The sequence below is a fragment of the Alexandromys fortis genome, unplaced genomic scaffold (genome assembly GCF_014885135.2).
Source record: "Alexandromys fortis isolate MF-2015 unplaced genomic scaffold, M_Fortis_MF-2015_v1.1 scaffold_3, whole genome shotgun sequence".
Lineage (NCBI taxonomy): Eukaryota > Metazoa > Chordata > Mammalia > Rodentia > Cricetidae > Alexandromys > Alexandromys fortis.
The window spans coordinates 10,264,537-10,282,256 of record NW_026067909.1 but is presented as its reverse complement, the minus strand read 5'-3'; the positions used below and the strand labels follow the sequence as shown (position 1 = coordinate 10,282,256).

The 17,720-nt window shown below is 51.0% G+C and overlaps 2 protein-coding genes across 10 annotated transcripts in view; one reads left to right on the top strand and one right to left on the bottom strand.

Moving 5' to 3' along the window:
* The window catches only part of Mob2 (MOB kinase activator 2), a 50,476-nt gene extending 43,455 nt beyond the window's left edge, over positions 1–7,021 (top strand). For 2 of the 3 annotated variants that reach the window (XM_050137837.1, XM_050137836.1), the window contains exons 4-5: positions 5,232–5,356; positions 6,004–7,021. In XM_050137837.1, the coding sequence (XP_049993794.1) occupies positions 5,232–5,356; positions 6,004–6,314 (436 nt within the window). In that variant the 3' untranslated portion in view covers positions 6,315–7,021. The remainder of the gene's footprint in view (positions 1–5,231; positions 5,357–6,003) is intronic. The other variant, XM_050137838.1, reaches the window with a different exon arrangement.
* A 5,636-nt stretch (positions 7,022–12,657) lies between these two features.
* The window catches only part of Brsk2 (BR serine/threonine kinase 2), a 50,574-nt gene continuing 45,511 nt past the window's right edge, over positions 12,658–17,720 (bottom strand). For 2 of the 7 annotated variants that reach the window (XM_050137831.1, XM_050137832.1), the window contains 3 exons: positions 16,772–16,952; positions 16,606–16,695; positions 12,658–12,677 (listed from right to left, as the gene is read on the bottom strand). In XM_050137831.1, coding sequence (XP_049993788.1) covers positions 12,658–12,677; positions 16,606–16,695; positions 16,772–16,952 — 291 coding nt within the window. Of the gene's footprint in view, positions 12,678–12,857; positions 13,145–14,274; positions 14,323–16,326; positions 16,413–16,605; positions 16,696–16,771; positions 16,953–17,720 lie in introns of those variants that run through there. The other 5 variants (XM_050137828.1, XM_050137829.1, XM_050137830.1 and 2 more) reach the window with 4 other exon arrangements.

The following is a 17,720-nucleotide window of genomic DNA, read 5'->3' as shown; positions in this document are numbered from 1 at the left end:
TCTTCCAGGTATATGTGTATATCCAGTGCTGTAGTATGCAGGTGCCTTCAGGATCTCCAAGATAACTCACCTTGCTTTTTGCATAGGAAAGCCATTGGATGGCACATGTTTGCCTGCAGCCCTGGGTTGATGGTACGAGTGACTATGCTAATGCAGACAGAAGGCTGAGTCTGGTAGCCGAGCTTACCTTTTGCTCACTTTGTGGAATCACTTAATAATTCCTACTATAAACCCTTTGCAGGAATCATGTGAGACCAAGGGATTATGGAAACTCAAAATTAGTTTGAAAGGAAAAGTGGGTTAGTCATAAATCCACAGAACTTCTTGCTGTGCATCAGCCCTGGAGGTTTACCTAGGTTTGAGAGGATCTTCTGCACTAGGCCAGCTCTCATTTTATCCTTGCAGCACCTGCAGGATAACCCCAAAAGGCCAGCATTGGGATCTAGGGAGATAAGACACATTCAGAAACATGGCTAAACAGCTCCCTCAGAGACTCCTTTACATTGACAGAGCTCAGTGAATCCTTAAGGACTGTCCTGTGAAATAGCCTAGACACCAAGCACAGTAAAGGCCCTGTAGCATCCAAGGCAGTACTGTGGGACTTGGGGAAGCACCCCCATGTCTCACGTGTCACAGGGAAGAAGCATTACTCCACATTCCACATCCAGCAGCCATGCCCTTTAGGAGCACAATTGAATGGATCGCTGCAAGCTGTCTGACCTACTGCCAGAGAGTTCCAGCCAGTTCTTCAGCTCTGTGACAGCACAGAATGATACAGCAACAGGAGAACTACAGACTCTTCTCTGGAGCTCTCAGAAGTTATTGGAGAGTGAAATCAAGTGTGGTCTGACACATTCTCGGAATTCAGAGAAAGGACATGTGAGCAATGGCCATGAGAGGCGAGAGGTGCCCACTTCCTGTTAGTGACCAACTTTTCCCAGCTGACACCAAACTCAGAGTAAAATGTTGAGCATGAAAAGTCATGTATGTACTTTGAAATTCTTTAAGCAACTTCAGCATTGACATGAAAGCATCCAGTCAGAACTATAATGGAACCAAATTGAAATGGAATCGTTAAAAAGGTGGGGGTGGGGAATATAGCCCCAAATACAGCATGAACACAGAAGTATGAAGAGCAAAACAGAACAAGCAGAAAACCAACATGGTAATGTAAATCCAGCAGCTGAGTGACCACCACAATGTGAGCATAAGAGTTTCCAAGAGATTTTTTTGAAAATATTCTTGTAGAATTAAATCTGAGCTTCCCCATGAGAAACACACTCACTGTCATCAGTCTGGACTGCTGTAACCAAATGAGGGTCCTGGAGGCTACTGAACAGCACATATTTCTCATGGTTCTGAGAAGAGCTTCTCAGTTCATGAATAGCACACTGCCTATTATCATGACCTTAGGAGTTAAGGATCATTATAATGATTTGAGGGACTTATATGCCATTCATTTTGGTTGACTGGTTGATTGACTGGTTAATTTATGCTGAAACTCAGCATTATGCATGCTAGCAAATGAGCCACATCTCCAGCCCTGTTTAAAGTTTTATAAGAGATAGAATTCTGCCATTCTGACCAGGCTGACCTGGAGCTGGCATCCTCCTGCCTTTATCTGCCAAGCTGAGATCACAGGTGCACTCTACCCACCTGCTCCTGGCTCATAGCAGCACTTTAAATGCAGTAATGTAGTAAAGTTAACCATTGCAGATGGGAGATGGAACCTAGAAAACACTAACAAATGGAAGCTAAAGTAGCTCTATTCATAGCAGTAGAGACTCAAAATCAGCCAGGTTACAGAAGGAACCTGTGTTGTGAGTTGGAAAGGGCTGTTCATCAGGCCAGTAGTGTTCCTCATTGCCTGTGTGCCAGATGGCAGAGCTTCACAAAGCATACCACCAGCTGCAGGGGGAAGGGCAGGGGCAGAGGGACCAAGGTGCCATGTAAGGACATTCCAGTGGATTTTGATTGTGTTTTTATAAATAAAGACTGCCTGAAGATCTGAGAGTAAAACAGTCCCATTGGTTAGCCTTCCAGACCAGATTATGATAACACACACTTTTAATCTCAGTAGCCATAATGGCACACGCCTTTAATCCCAATAGCCATACTAGTTGCCATAGAAACTGGGCGGTAAATCCCTTTAATCCCAGCTCTAGAGAGGATTATAAAATGGGAGGAAACAGTTCTCAGTCACATAGTCTCCTACTGAGATTCCAGGAGGTAGGCTCACCATTTCAGACTGAGGTCGAGGTAAGAGCCAGTGGCTGGCTGTTTTGCTTTTTGGATCTTCAGGTAGTCTTTATTTATTAAAATCCACTATACCAGCCTAGCAGCAAAATGCACCTTCTTTTCAACTTCACAAGGAGTGTTCACCAAACATAATGCCTTGGCTCTCAGAAGAGCTCTTGGCAACTTTTAAAGAGTTGAAGTCACACTAAGTAAGTTATCTTCTGATCATTGTGGAGTTAATCTGGAAATCAGTGTCAGAGAAGTAACATAGTTCCAAACACTCCTGAATTATCCACAGGTCAGGGAAAGAAAACAATCTCAAGGGCAATGAGAAGTTCGTTTGAACTAAACACAAGTAAAATGCAAAGTATCAGAATCTGTGAGATCTAGTCAAGTGTGATAGCTTGCATCTGTAATTCCAGTACTTGGGAAGTTGAGGCAGGAGAATTGTTTTGAGTTTGAGGCAAGTCCTGACTACAAAATGAACCTGTCTAAGAAAATGCAAAAATAAAGAAAAGAAAGAACAATTTGTAGCAGGGCAGTGAGAACAGTTTATAACACCAAGTGTGCATTTCAGACAAAAACTTCAGAGCAAAACCAAAACCAACCCAGGGTAGACAGAAGAAAGGAAATCATAAAACAAGAGTGGAAGTCACTCAAATTGAATTCTAGAAACAATAAGGGGAATGCACGCTTGCTTGGAAAGAGCAATAAAACTGATACTAGATGAGACAGAAGATCGGAATTATAAACATAAGAAATCGGAACAGTTCACTGTGAATCCAACAGTTGTTACAGAGGTAATTAGGACTGCCAAATCCTCTCCAGCTATTATACAGCTGGCATGAAGTCCACTGTTCTTTGGAGAAGAAAACTTGAGAGCTCATCCAGTTCAGTGAGATAAGGGAGAGGGAGGAAAAGTCCACATCCGAAAAGAAGAAATCAGCTGTCCTCCTTGCAGAGAACACAGCTGTGAGACTCTGAAGGAGTCCAGCAACGAAATAAATTCTGCAAAGTCAGCACACAGAAACAGTCAAAGGTCTGCATGCTAGCTGTGTATGATTGAAAGCCTAACTAATCAGAACCATTTACAATAGCCCTAGAAGTAACAAAATGCTTAGGCATAAACTTAGCATTCATAGGGCTCTGTTTCTAGAAACCACAGAAGTCCAGGACAGTGAGTCAAAGACAACCACACTGTGTTCATGGATGGGAAGACAACAAACTGAACATACAGATCTATATCCAATAAATCTGTGGGTTAGTGTGTTCCCAATTGAAAACTCCTCAGAGATATAAGCTGCTAGACTGGTATGTTCTGGAATTTACATGGCCACGGGTAGCTGGAGTAGCCACAACAACAGTGCAGCTGGAGGAGGCACAGTTTGAAGATACAGTGTCAACCACAGTGATACAACAGTGTATTGTGGATCAGAGGTGAGACAAACAGTAGTGGGTCAGAGCAGCAACCAGAAGGAAAATCAAAAGCACAATTGTTGATTTCTCATGAAGGTGGCCAATGAAACTGAATTGAGAGAGCACAGTTTTGTTTCCCAACAGTGGCTCTGAAATGCAACTTTGCACAGAGGAAAGGAAAAGTACCTCAACTTTAAGCCTCACGCATGATGCAGAAATGGCAAAATACAAAGCTTTTAGAGGGCAGGAGAACATCTCTGTGATCTAGCATTAGGCCACTGGACATTACGTCAAAGGAGCAGCCCACTGATGAAAAGGACTCAGCCCATTGGATTTTATGATGATTCAGAAATTTTGCTCTAAGAAACTGAGGAGAAAGAACAAACACAAACTATGCAGAAACATCTGGGAAGCACCTGTTGCACAAGAATTAGGATCCGGGACATGCAGAGAATTCTTCGTGCAGCAGCATGCAGGTAGCAGTTTGATTGACAAGAATGGGGAAGGACTAGTTGCTCCAGCGACAGTATGTCAGTAAGCCACTAAGAAGATACTCAGCACTGGGGTGTTAAAGAAACATAATGAAACCCACATTGGGTATTGCAGAACACTAGGTGCTGGTAAGGTACAGGTGACATAACGTGATAACGTTGACACACTCTCATGAAATGATGTACAAACATGCTGTAACAATAACCCTGTCCTTGGCTTTTGCTTTAGAGACATGAAAACTTGTATTTATATATTCTCCCCATGAGAACATTTGTAACAATGTGGTCAATAATTGTCCCCAATTGGAATGAATCACAGGCCCTCAGCAGGAGCTTGGAGGAGCATGTTGTGCCCTTGAATCCAGGGCACCTAGGTGGTGTGACATCCCCACAGCATGGCCAGATAGCAGAGATTTGTGAGAGACCTTCATCCATGATCTCCCAAGGAGATGCCTGAGGGGGCAGCAGGCAGTGCATCAAGGGTAGCACCAGCTTCTCTTGGCAGAACACAGAATAACTGTGACTTTGCACATGATTGAGGCCCAGGAACTCTATACACCCAGTATCTCCCATCCCTGATGCTGATCTTCTCAGAACTGGCAGTCATATGAGGACTGGCAACACCATGCTAAAGAGTATTGGGGTGGGCCTCCTGGGGTCAGGTCACTTTACTGCAAGCATCTACTATTTCCCCTGGGGAAAGTGTGACTTCTTATTCTAGGAATAGGGCATCACCAAGGATCTAGGCTCTCTGATCAGTCTCAGGCCACCTCCTAGACAAATACCTGTGCCCAATTAATTTTAAGGGGTTTATTTATAATACCCTTATTTAAAATACAGACTTATTTAAAAGAAGTAAAATCTGCAGAACTAAGCAAAATGAAGGTGTCACATGGGGCTCCCTGCACTCTTGGTTCTGTACATGAGGCCTTTGCTTTGCTCAGATGCTGTTCTGTTGGAACAGTTGTATATAGCTTGCCCACCCGACTGCCACTGCCTTTGTATTTGTGCTGTATGAGTGGGAGCCTGCACTGGGGTGGGTATTTGGCAGGGTTGTCACCCTGACCAAAGTCTCTGTCCCTACAGACAATACTACTGGTATGACGAGCGGGGGAAGAAGGTCAAGTGCACCGCCCCCCAGTATGTTGACTTTGTCATGAGCTCTGTGCAGAAGTTGGTAACTGATGAAGATGTGTTCCCCACAAAATACGGTATGTCTCTTGCAGTTTGTACCCAAATCCTTATGCAAAGCCAGCAGGTTCTTCAGCACTGAGCTAGAGAGTGTCTGGAGTACGATTGCAAGTGGGGTGTAGAAGGGCTACAGCTTTGTAACTCTGATTCCTGCTCAGCAAAGGGGGCTGGGCTAATGAGGGAGGGAGGTTCCCATGCAGGGTTCAGCTCAGTTAGAGCCAAATACCCACCTACACTCTGGGGACCCAATTCTTGGCCCCCCTTTGGTCCCTGCTACCATCTCTGCACAATGAGGCCATCACAGTCCATCTTGCTGGAGTTGGTATTTCCAGACCTGTCAAGGTCCTAATGAGAGCTCAAACTCATCCTGAGCAGCATCCTCATGTACTTGTTACTGCTCCTCTAGCTGGTCTACAGATAACCCTGGGGTGTCTACTGAAGGAAACATATGAAACCTGAGGGCCCACCACATATTCTTTGCTGTGCAGGTGGCCAGCATGGCTTAGCCAGTGCCTGTTACTCTGGGCACATGCCACTCTGGGGAACAGGTTGCTGGGAACGCTGTGGAAGAATAGTAGCAGGTGTGAGCACTTCAGGCCCATCCAGGAGAGCCTAGTTGTAGGAGCCTGGCCTCATTGCGGGTCTATGACATGTGGCTTCCCCCTAGGCAGAGAATTCCCCAGCTCCTTTGAGTCCTTGGTGAAGAAGATCTGCAAGTATCTGTTTCATGTATTGGGCCACATCTACTGGGCCCATTTCAAGGAGACCTTGGCCCTTGAGCTGCACGGACATTTGAACACACTGTACGTGCACTTCATCCTTTTCGCCAGAGAGTTCAACCTGCTTGACCCCAAAGAAACCGCAGTCATGGACGACCTCACTGAGGTGCTGTGCAGCAGCCCAGGTAGCAGTGGTGCCACTGGGGATGGGGCCAGCAGTGGAGCTTCCGGAGCACAGAACCACGTGAAGGAGAGATGAGCCTCCAGGGCCAGATGGATGCACATGTGCAAAGAGACAACTGTGTGTCTGTGTGTGCGCACACATTCCCCGGGCGTGCTGGTGGCAAGGTCTGAGGGCCCCAGGCTGCGCAGAGTGTGGGCTCCATGGATGCCGCTGGAGTCAAGGCGTGTTTCCTGACTTTCCTGTTGGATGGATGAGTGCTGTTTGTAGTGAAGAGCATTTGGAGTCATTCATTCATTCAACAAACATTTATTGGACTGATGTTTTTCTTCTGTGGGGCTTTCCTTTCTTGGGTCTTCCATGTGGCTCTTGCCCTCCCCTCCCCTCTCTCAGGGGGGCTCTGCGGCTTTGAAAGTAGCACCTTGTGAGGTGTCTCCCCCTTGCGGGGCTTGCTCTGCAGACCTGGAGTTCTGCTGTGCTTTGGGGATGGGCTTTTTACAGAGGCCCACCCTACAGCTTCCCTCCCTAGCCCTTGCCTGGATCTTGGCTCGGAGCCCTTAGGGTAGAGAGGCCTGGGGTGACCCTTGAGGGCCCACACCTGCTGCTTGCTCCTGTCACCCCTTCTTGCTGCCTCCTCAGTGCCCATGGAGGTCCCATTTGTGCATAGGGGCCAGGGTAGCACCAGGACCTGGCTGAGTCCCTGTGTGGAGACAGGGCTGTCAGTGAAAGGCAGAATCTGCTTTAGTTCATCTGTTCGGTCATAATAAAAGAATTCTCTCAGGTCAGAGCCTGTGTCCTCTCAGTCTGCTCTTTCATATTGCTTTTCTGAGTCTTCCCTGAGGCTCCTGGGAAGGGAGGGAAGGTTCAGGCACCTTGGCCTTATCCTCACTCATTGTACCTTCTTGAGTGAGGATGGAGGCCTTCAGACCTGTTTAGATATGGCTCAGGCTCAACATTAGGGGTCCAGAAGGAGGCAGCCTGCTGCCTAGGTGGGGACTGGGCCTAAGCTCAGGCCCGGAGCTGGCCCTGGGCCCAAGTGGGCTAAAAGGGGCGGGGCAGGAGACAGGCATGGTTATGGCTTGTTCCTCACAGACAACAAACTCGAGTCTTTGGATTCTAGCAGCCTGTTTGCTGTGCTTGCCAACAACTCCTGGGATGCTCTGCCCCTACAGGTTTCCTTTAAATTGTGGGCCTTCCTGAGTTTTAGGGTTCACCAGATCTTCTGGCTCTTCACTTACTGAACCATCAGCAGCCCCCTGGGAGGCTGAACTTGAGGCTGGAAGCTCTTCTGTTAACTATGGGGATTTAGCTCCTGTAAACACCTTGACCAACCTCATCTGTCTTCTGACATTCTCAATAGCTATCTGCCACTGTCTAATGACCCAGAAAATTCCAGGGTACATGGAGTGTTCAGTCTACTCCCTCTCTATAGGCACCTTCTGAGCTTGAGGCAGGAAGATGGCATGTTTGAGTCCAGCCTAGGCCTATACAGGGAGTGCCTGTTTTAAAACAAAAACCCTCCCTGAACCAACTTAAAGCCTTCAAGCCATTAGTCTTAGTTCTTGGGAACAGAACCCATCAGACTATCTGAGCCTCTGCCCCTGGGTATTGCCCACCACATCTCCTGTCTTAGCAGAGACCCCTTGAGTGGAAACCGCAGGGTGCCCATGAAACTGTTATGTCTAGGACTACTATAAGGAGCCTGTGCTGGGGCCTCAGCTTGCTGGAAGTACCAGGGGGAATCCTGGGTGCAGGAGCAAAGTGGAGCTTGACTCATTGAGACTTCCCTCTCCTCAGCTCCCAGGGAACAAAGCTACCATAGCCCTGGCCACCCAGTGTGGGGGAGGGTGCCCAGTGCAGATAGAGCCCATGGCTGGCTGCTAGGAAGATGGGCTTCTAGCTGGAGGGAGCTGCTGTGTGGAGTCTGAGACAGAGTCTAAGTAGCATGGTATACCTCCATATCTCCAGGTGGTGGGGTTTGATCTGACAGGAAAGAGTGGCAGGACCTCCAAGCACATGGTGTTGCCACACAGCCTTCGGAAGGCTATCCTTGAAGGCACGGACATCTAAATGAGGGCTGCCACCTGCTGAGCTTTGTGCTGGGGCCCAGCTTCAATGCTCTGAGGCACACAGGGCAGTTGTGTGTGCTATCCACCATATGTAGATGGCTTCTTGCTGCCTTCTTGTCCCTGTCGTGGGTTCTCACCTGTACAGGGGGAGTTGATCCATGAGGCAGTCCTTGGATTTAGCCTTTGGTGAAGTTGAGCACAGACAGAGGCTCACTGCTGATAGAAAGGCATGTGTGGGGCTGGGCGGTGGTAGCACACGCTTTTAATTCCAGCACTCGGGGAGGCAGAGGCTGGCGGATGTCTGTGAGTTCGAGGCCAGCCTGATCTATAAGAGCTAGTTCCAGGATAGGCTCCAAAGCTACAGAGAAACCCTGTCTCAAAAAAAAAGAAAAAGGAAAGAAAGGAAGGCATGTGTGGAATGCCTAGAGGTCCCTAAATGGTAGCAGAAGTATGGTTGTGTGTGAGGGTTGGGAAGTGAAGGAAAGGGTCCAGCCAAGAAAACCCACTCCACCCCTGAGAATGCTGAGTTGCTGTGCCTGGTTGGTGAATGGAAATACAATGTGAGCAGCACTGCAGGTGAGGGCTCAGGAGAAAGACATGCCACTGGGACTGAAAGATAAGTGTAGTAGGAGAGCGACTGCACAGCTGGGCTGGAAACGCAACTGGAGCATCTGGCAGAAGTTTCCAAACAGCATGAAAGGCAAAGCCTGGTCTTGCTGGTGTGTAGTCTGAGGGAAAGACAGAAGAGCTATCGCCCAGCAGGGAGCTAACATGTAACTACTGGGAAGCACAAAGGCTATGTGAATGACAGATGACACTCAAGTTTCACTGTAAAGACAATGTGCTCAGAGATAGAAGCCAGAGTGAAGCTGGGCAGTCCTTTGGACCTCACAGCTACTAACACCTTTGGTCAGCATCCTGGCCAAAAGCTGAAAGTAGAGCAAAGATTATTTGTGAAGGACTTGCTGGCCTGTAGGACTTCAAGGCCTCACCATCTCCCCTAGGAACTGTGTCATTCTGCCTTCAGGATGGAGACTCACCAAGGTAGAGAGAGGTTGGGTTTTGAGCATTTCTTCCTGAGGGTGCCAGGTTGTGCTTCACCCCTGGGGTCTGAAGCACCCATCAGAGTATCTCTCTGTTCTGCCTATACACTTACTGCTGGGCCAAGTTATGTCCTGAGATGGGGGCTGGCCTCTAGAGGTCTTCTATTTGCTTTTTGGTCGTCCTCTCCTCATTTTAATTTCTTCAGAAGAGTGTGCAGACCAGTGAGTTTAATACTCAGTGTGAACTGCATGAGGCTTCCTTTATTTTTTTATGAATAGTGGGCTGAGCTGGTTTTTTGCCTTATATACAGTTAGGAGAAGGATTGTGGAAGGTTCCTTCATGGGCCCTGAGGGTGCAATAGTGTGCAGATGGGAAGCTGCTGGCCTACATAGTGCCCACCAAAGCTCACTGTAGCCTACATATCCAATGGGCCAGCTGGAGGAAGATTGGCTGGGGGGGGGGGTTGTTGTTCTTCCTGCAGGGGCAGGAAGAGAAGACACGGGAAGACATCTTAGCACCCAGACCCAGGTAATCAGGCACCTCTGGATCAAATCCTTACCTAAACAAACATTTCAAGCCAAAGTTAACTGAAAAGCTCAGATAAGAGCTTGGTCCCTTGTCCTTGCCAAGTACCTTCAAAGTACCACACTCCTTAGAAAGCACAGAGACCTCCAGAATTAAGCAGAGAGTGACCCTAGCTTTACTGTGTTGCTTTCTTATGCTGGGTTTTGAGCTTGATTCTGCAGAGTTACCTGCCTCCATTAGATCACAATAAAGCTAGGCAAAATGGCTTAGATGTCTCTGGTAAGATTGTGTGTTAACTAGGTCTTGTGCCAGGGCAGGACCTCATTTGGGTCTACTCCACCCCCAGGAAATACACAGTAGTGTCAGCCCCAAAAAAGTAAAAGTAAAAGCAGAGGCCAGGGATGCTGTGAACTCCTACAGTTCCAGGCCCATTAGCCCTCCCCCCCAACTGTCAGTGTGTTACATAGTAGAGCTCTGCCACCAGGCAGTGTGGCACAGGTGTGCCAAATGCACTTTTCATGGTCTAGGCACTTTGCTCAGACTCTTGAGGATTGTCCAGCCTCGGGTTCTTGGCATTCAAGACATGAAACTAGACCTGTCCTCCGTATACTAGCAGCCGAGAGGTGGTGATGAGGCTGAGGCATCCCTTGCTGGCTACGGGAACATGGGAGAGACTCTTAGTGGAGTAAGTCCAAGTGCTAGATGACCTCAGGCATATCTGGGGTGACGCTGAAATTGCCATGAGGAAGAAGACAGCTCTCCTGTCACCTCTGCTATCTTCCTAGCAGATAGCCTTGCCAGCCTGTCTCTAGACTGCTCTTTCCTTAACTCTGGTTTTCACTGGAACCCATCTCTGGTGGAAGAGCCCAGGGAAACACCCCAGCCTGTTTAACAGACCCCCTTCCAGAGGTGGACCTCTTCCCTGAGCACAGCCCAGACAGGTACAAGTTGGGGACAAGAGCCACTTTCAAACATCCTGTGCCCTTTCCCATGCCCGCCCAGCCCTGATGGAGACCTTGCATCACGTGTCTTTACGGAAGGAATTTATTGTTCCAGAACTGAAATTGCTCACAGTTATTTGACAGGGGTTACACCAGATGGGGCTTGTCCATTTCTGTGATGTCTGCGAGTCCGCATGTGTCCAAAGTACAAAAGAGGAAGGCTAACAAGAGGTATTGCTTTCAGTATCCTGACTCCGTGGATAAGCCCCTTCCCACTTGTACTGCGTGGCTTTGCTGTTGTTACAGGTGTTTGATTTTGCCCTATGTATGGGAATCCCAGCCTATGGTGGTTGAATGTAATAGAAGCATTAAAATCTGTACATGAGGGGAAGAGCAAAGGCATGCATGAAACCTGCCCCCCGGCCCCTCCTGCTGCTACGCTGGGCACCTTGGGCCAGCTGGGAGGGACTGGCTCAGCCAGACAGAACGGAACACAGACAAAAGCTGAGGATGAGGAAAGTGAGGTGGGCTTCAGTGGGCAGCAGGCAGTGGTGTGGGCCCCTTGCCCTTGCCACCTCCAGGAGGAACCCACTGCAGAGCACACTGCTAACTCCATTTCTGGCTTTGATTTTTTTTTAACTTTTTAATTTTAATTTTAAAAAAGCCCGAGGTACCCCTGCCATTCTGTATGTGAGTAGGGTGCCAGCTCAGGGTCTTCTACCCCTTCTCGCTCAGACACCAAACCAAGATCACTCTCAGCCTGGTGCAGCAGAGAAGTACTGGTCAGTGCCTCTGGGAAGCAGGCACAGCTGGCCAGTTCAAGCTGATATCCTGTATCCTGAGCCCTCGTGTGGAACTGGAGTTGCTGCTAAGTAGTAATAAAACAACCCGGGACAGAGCTAACCACATCGTTCTTTAAATATATATATATTATATATATGTATATGTGTATAGAAATAGCCAAGAGCAAGGAGCCGAAACACAAACTCTAGCTCTGCCCCAGCGGCCCCACCCCACACCCTTTTTCCAAAAACAACCAAGAAAAGAAAGTTTATAAAAATATCTTGCAGGAATTCTTTTAAAGTTTACAGTAGCTTGCCAGTGCTGCATCCACTGGCCGGCTCCCCACCGTTTCCAGCCCCAACGGCTCTGTCCTTAGAGGGAACCTGGGCTCTGGACCCACCCTGCCCAAGTCAGACAGACGGAACAGACAGACAGATGGCAGGAGGGTGCTGCTGCTGCTCCCCCTTCCCTGAACAGAGAACAGAGACATAAAGAAACTCAATAAATTAAAACAGCAAATAAATAATACTGGTCTCAGCCCAGCCCCCACAGCTTGGCCAGCCCAGGCAGCTCTGGAGCACCCAGGTCTCTTATTTCCACTTCAGCCCGAGAGAACCATCACAGCCGGAGCTCTGCAGCCTGACAAGGTGGAGCAATGGATGCAGATGAGAAGAGGTGGCCCTGGTGAGGCCAAAGTGTGGAAAAGGTGAGGTGAGTGGCCCAGGAGGCCTCCAAATGTGGCGTGGAGGACAATCCATTCCCACTGCTTCTCCCACCATGGTCCCCTACCCTGGAAGATGGTGAACAGGTTGTCCCTGTCAAGGGTCTGGTCACTGGGAGTCCAGGGTGGCTGGGCTAGAAGAAGAGTCCCCCTGGGAGTCAGGCCCTCCTCCCTTGGGCCATGCAGAGCTGCCTGGGAATGGGCAGAGGTGGACAGTGGGCTGGCCTCTCTGCCCAGCAGCAGCAGCAGCAGGAGGAGGGGAGGTGGTCCGCAGCAGCTGCCTTCGCTCAGCCAGTGTCCACACGCAGCACAGAGGATGGCCTCGTGGAGGTGACATGTTAACTTTTCGGGATAATTCCTGGTATCAGAGCGGAAACAAGCGATGCTGTCAGAGACAGGCAGAGACAGACCGCAAGAGAGAAAAGAGAGTAAGCCCAGCAGCCCAGCCTGTGGGCCGTGCCCTGGCCACTCTCCTTTCCTCCCAGGCTTGAGACAATTCTGGGCAGGCAGGTGGGGCCTGGTCCACACAGGGTGGCAGAAGGCCACAGTCAGTGCTGTGCTGTGCTGTGCTGTGCTGTGCTGTGCTGTGCTGGGGAGGGACTAGTGTCTAAGGCTGCTCACGGTGGGCGGCGGGCGGCCCCATCTTGGCCATGTCCTTGCCCATCGGGTACTCGGTGTCCCCTCCAGGGCCAGCGGCCGCGGAGTCACCCAGGGGGCCGTGGGCACTCCGCTTGGCGGGTGTGCTGGGGGCCTGGGCCGCCTGCCCGTTCTTCTCGTCTGAAAAAAGTTGTTTAATTACGTCAAAGAAGTTACTCAATGGGGTGCCTGGGTACACAGAACAGAAGACAAAAAGAGAGAAAAGAAAAGAAAAAAGGGGGAAGGGGAGAGAGGGAGGGAAGGAGAGAAAGAACAAACAAATGAACGAAGGGGCCTTGACAAGAGAAAGAAAAACCCAATGAAATGAAGTCAGATGGAATGGCAGAGCAAGGATAGGCGGGTAGCAAGCAGGGTGGGCAGGCGGCCAGTGGGGTCCCTATAGTGCCAGGAGCAATGCAGTGGGAGAGGCTGCTGTGGAACAGACCCTGGGACCCTCCGTACCTTCAAAGTAGATGGGTCCTGGGGGCTGCTTCTGAGAACTGGGGCCCAGGACTGGCAGTAAGATTCCTCCCTCACCCAGTGTAGCCCTGAGTCTTCCTTCCCAGGTGTTAGGGCCACGTAAGCTGGCCAACCCCAGGTGTAAAAGGAGCAATGGAAAGACCAGGGCTGAGTCAGACCCTGGGGTTGGCTGCTGCTCTGTGGGTAATGATTGCTCTCAGAAAGGGTGGCCAGAGCCAGTGAGCAGCAGCATACAGGGAGAGCCTGGCCCTGGCTAGCACAGACAGTTTAGCAGCAGACAGACAGGATGAGTGGTCAGCGGGCAGGCAGGGAGCTGGGGACAGGCAGCCACAGCTGGGTTTCTGGTCCTGGAGGGCAGAAGTAATGGGTGACCCTCCACCCTCCTGAGCCTCTGCTCACTACCCAGCTGTGCCAATTGGGTGCCTTGGTTCCATTCCCTCGCCTGACATCAATCTGAGCCCAGTGCTGCATAACCCTCCTCTTCTGACTGGCATGGTCTGTGGACAGGTGTCATCTTGCCCTCCAGGGCAGTGCTACATATAAGCAGTGCTTTTATATATAAGATCCTTGTTGGCCTCAAGCACAAGGACCTTTTCCTGCTCTGAGCGTTGAAGTCCCTCCTCAGCCTGGCCTGATTGTAGAAATGGGGAGCAGGAAGTGGTTAAGACCACTCTGGGTAGCAGATGGGGCCCAGGGGTGGTGGGCGGTCCACTGCCTGTGCATACACAGGGGACCCAGTACAGTCCAGGGACAGTGGGACAGCACTAATCAGGGTAGGCTGTGGGGGCACGCAGTGGAGGTGGCAGGCTGGGGGCCAAGTGAGCGTGAGGGGTTCTTACCACATTTGGAAAGCCGCCCCGTCATCACCTCCATACAGTTAGTGTTGTCTGGAGCACAGAATGGAAAGAGGGAGGGAGAGAGTAAACAGGCTGCCCACCTGCAGCCAGCCACTGTGGGAGGGGGCGGGGCCTGAGAGGGCTGAGCCAGGAGTCGACAGAATTCAGAGGGATTGGGGCTCATAGAGGAGCAGGGCTATGAGTAGGCAGGGCCCTAGAATACTGGCTGGCAGGAAGAGAGGAGCTGAACCTGCAGAGACAGGGTGAGGGATCAGGCAGGCCCAAGGAAGTGTAGAGTTCGGAAGGGGCAAAACCAAGAGCTAGGATCTAGGTCAGAGCAGGCCTGTGACTACAATTGGGTGGGTGCCAGGCAGATAGTGGAATGTCACCTTCAGTAGCTAAAGCCTGAAGACTGGGTGTGGTCTTTTCCCCTCAGGGGCCTTTCTCCCCTGGGCTAGATAAACCTCTAGCTCTAGCAAGGTTTAACAGACCACCTACACAGTGTCTGCCCCTCACCACCCACTGGCATCAGACCTGGAGGGGATGGGGCCTACTCATTAGAGGTTCCCAGCCTTCTCTCCCTGAGTGGGGTCCATGTCTGGATGGTCACCAGGTATCCTGGAGGTCTTTCTGCTCATCCCCAACAGTGTCTTTGGAGCCAAGCTCATTGGACTAGGAGGGCCCAGGACACAGGGACCCAATGGGAAGGTATGGGAGGGGCAGGCTGCCAAGAGTAGGTGGTGCCCAGCAGTCCTAGGGTGGGCTCCAGCACTGATAGAGCTGGTGAGTGGGTCCTGTACGTGACACTGGTGGGGTATGACAGAACATCTTATAGGACAGGGCATGGAAAGCTGTCCAGTACTCAGGAGTCCAGCATAGTTGCAATGTCTGAGTGATCACTATGAGCAGAACCCCAGCAGCATGCTAGCCCCTGGTTTCCTTGCCTTGAACAGTCCTAGCCTGCTTCTGCCTCTGCCACTGCCTGACATTCCTTGCCCTCAATTTCCCATTACTGTTGCTATTCCCAAGCATGCTTTCCTCTTTCCAAGATGAAAGTCTAAAGCCCCGGGAAGACAAGATTGACTGGAATACAAGTGCCTACAAGAGCATCTGACCCTGCCTGCTCGAGAAGAGAGGAGAGCTGAGCCCAGGGCTGCTGGGGGCTCCAGCCCCACCTGCCAGGAAATGATAAGGCCCATGTTGGGAGCACATCTATAGGCGATGGAATGAGGATGGGATGAGATGAGGAACAGGTGGAAAGGACCTACACACACGCGCGCCCACACACACACACACACACAAAGAAGTGCCTAATAGGTAGGTGTGCACGCAGGCATGCACGCGTGTGCATGCACACACACACACACACACACACACAGAAGTGACTAACAGGTGCGCGCGTGTGCGCGCGCGCACACACATACACACACACACACACACACACACACACACACGAGGTGACTCTAAAAGGCCCCAGCTGTGGAAATAGTAAGCTGGGAATAGGGCTCGGAGAAGCTGGCCCTGAGCCACATCCCATCTCTTCTAGACTTCTCAAGAGTGTCTAAGTATCCCCATGCCATTCACCATCAGCTTGCCCCTTTGCTAAAAGATAGCCCAGACTATATTCTACCTATTATTCTGACACACAGGTCCCATGTGTATGCCTGTGCATAGGGCCAGACACACCGGTACTACCTCCTCCCAGAGACACCAGCAACCCAAATACCTTTCCTAGCACCCTGCTGGGATCAGACCCCCCCATCCTGCTTAAGGCAGAGCTCTGGTGGTCAGTGGCATGGGGGTGGCAAGTCCCAGCCACTGTAGAGTGCTACAGGGGGAGCCCCAAGGATCAAGGCCTTGGGCCTTAGTCCCAGAGCCTGCTCAGGCTGCCCTCATGTCCAGCTGCCTGGGTGCTGAGCCTGCAGGCCTGTCCGGAGCCTGGCCAGGTGAGTGGCGACGGGGCGCCCCTCTTAGGGCAAGCCTGGCTCCTGCAGAAGGCCCTGCCCGCAGCCCCTCCCCTCCCCGGCAGCAGGCCGGACACCTTACCTGCCAGCGTCAGAGGCTACTCTCGTAGCTGGTGGCCACCTTCTGGCCCTTAAGCCCAGCACCCCAGCTTAGTCCTGGCGCTGGCGGGGGTGGTTCTACGGTGGACAAGAGGCGCCTTTCAGTGTGATGCAGCCCACCATGCCCGGGGAGGGGCCCTGCTCCCTGAGGGGTGCAGCACTGCTCAGGGCAGGGAGGTGGGCATCCTTCAGAGTAGGAGGCCATGTCAGTCCTCATACCTCCCATCCAAGCAGCACTAGCTACAGATGCTATGCCAAGCCCCCACCTCACCTGACAAGTGCTGGGCTGATGGCTGGTCATGGGTGCTCAGCAGCTGGGCCTGGATGGTCTCCACCACCCTCTTGAAGCGGCGACTGGGGCCTGGGGGAAGAGTGGCAGTCAGGGCACTGGAAGGACCAGTGGGAGTGAAACACAACTACCAAGTCGGCTGGCTTACCTGAGAGCAAAGTGAATGTGACTGAGTAGATGCCATTCTCCTTCTGGGCTTCTCCACCCTCAGTGTAAGTGATATCCACCTGGAACTTGACTGGCTTCTGGAATACTGCTGGGCCCCCTGTTGCTTTGTATTCAGCCCGGAAGCTTGTCTGGGAGATGACGCTGTGGCTGAGGCTGGGTATCTGTGGTGTGCACAAGCTGGACATGAGCGCAGCTTACCAGCAGGCCCCACTAGCCCACTCCTGGACCTAGGGGAAGGAGACCTCGGAAGAGCCAGCACTATGTGGGCACCAGACACAAACCCAGCCTTCCAAGCCATCTCCAGTTTTGAGAACCAAGTATAACACAGAAGACTAACAGAGAGAGACTTACTTCAGAGCCCCCTTGCTCAGTCAGCCAGGGTGCACACTAGCCACTACCCTGGGTTTCCCACAGAGAAGCTTACACTGGAAGGGGCTAGATGGCCTTACAACCCTGAGTCAGGAGCATCGCATCACAGTAGTGAGCAGGAAAGCTAGGAGCCTTCTGTGAATGTGGGAGGCCGTGTGTGAGTTCACAGCACTGAGGGCTGATCACATGGACTGGACAGAAGTAAGAGCAAAACTAGAAAGCAGTCAGGGTCACCACAGTATACAGGACTAACCTCCATGGGGAAGTACATGGGGGCCCAGACTGGCCTGGTGACCCAGGGGCCTTGTGAAGGGATGTCATGGATGGAGGTGAGGTGTGCTAAAGAGACACAGCAGGCCAAGAGTCTGGCCAACCTCAAGTGTAAGTACTCCCCTGGCTTGAGGCTTCTGGCAGACATTCTCAGCTGTCCTCAGGGTACTAAGGAAATCTTTCAGCTGTAGCCACAGATATGGTAGCCTAAAGGACTCCAGGGCAGAATGTCTAATGAGGCAAGGGCACCTTGGAGCAGGACCTATCTTGGAACAAAGCAGGCACTTTCT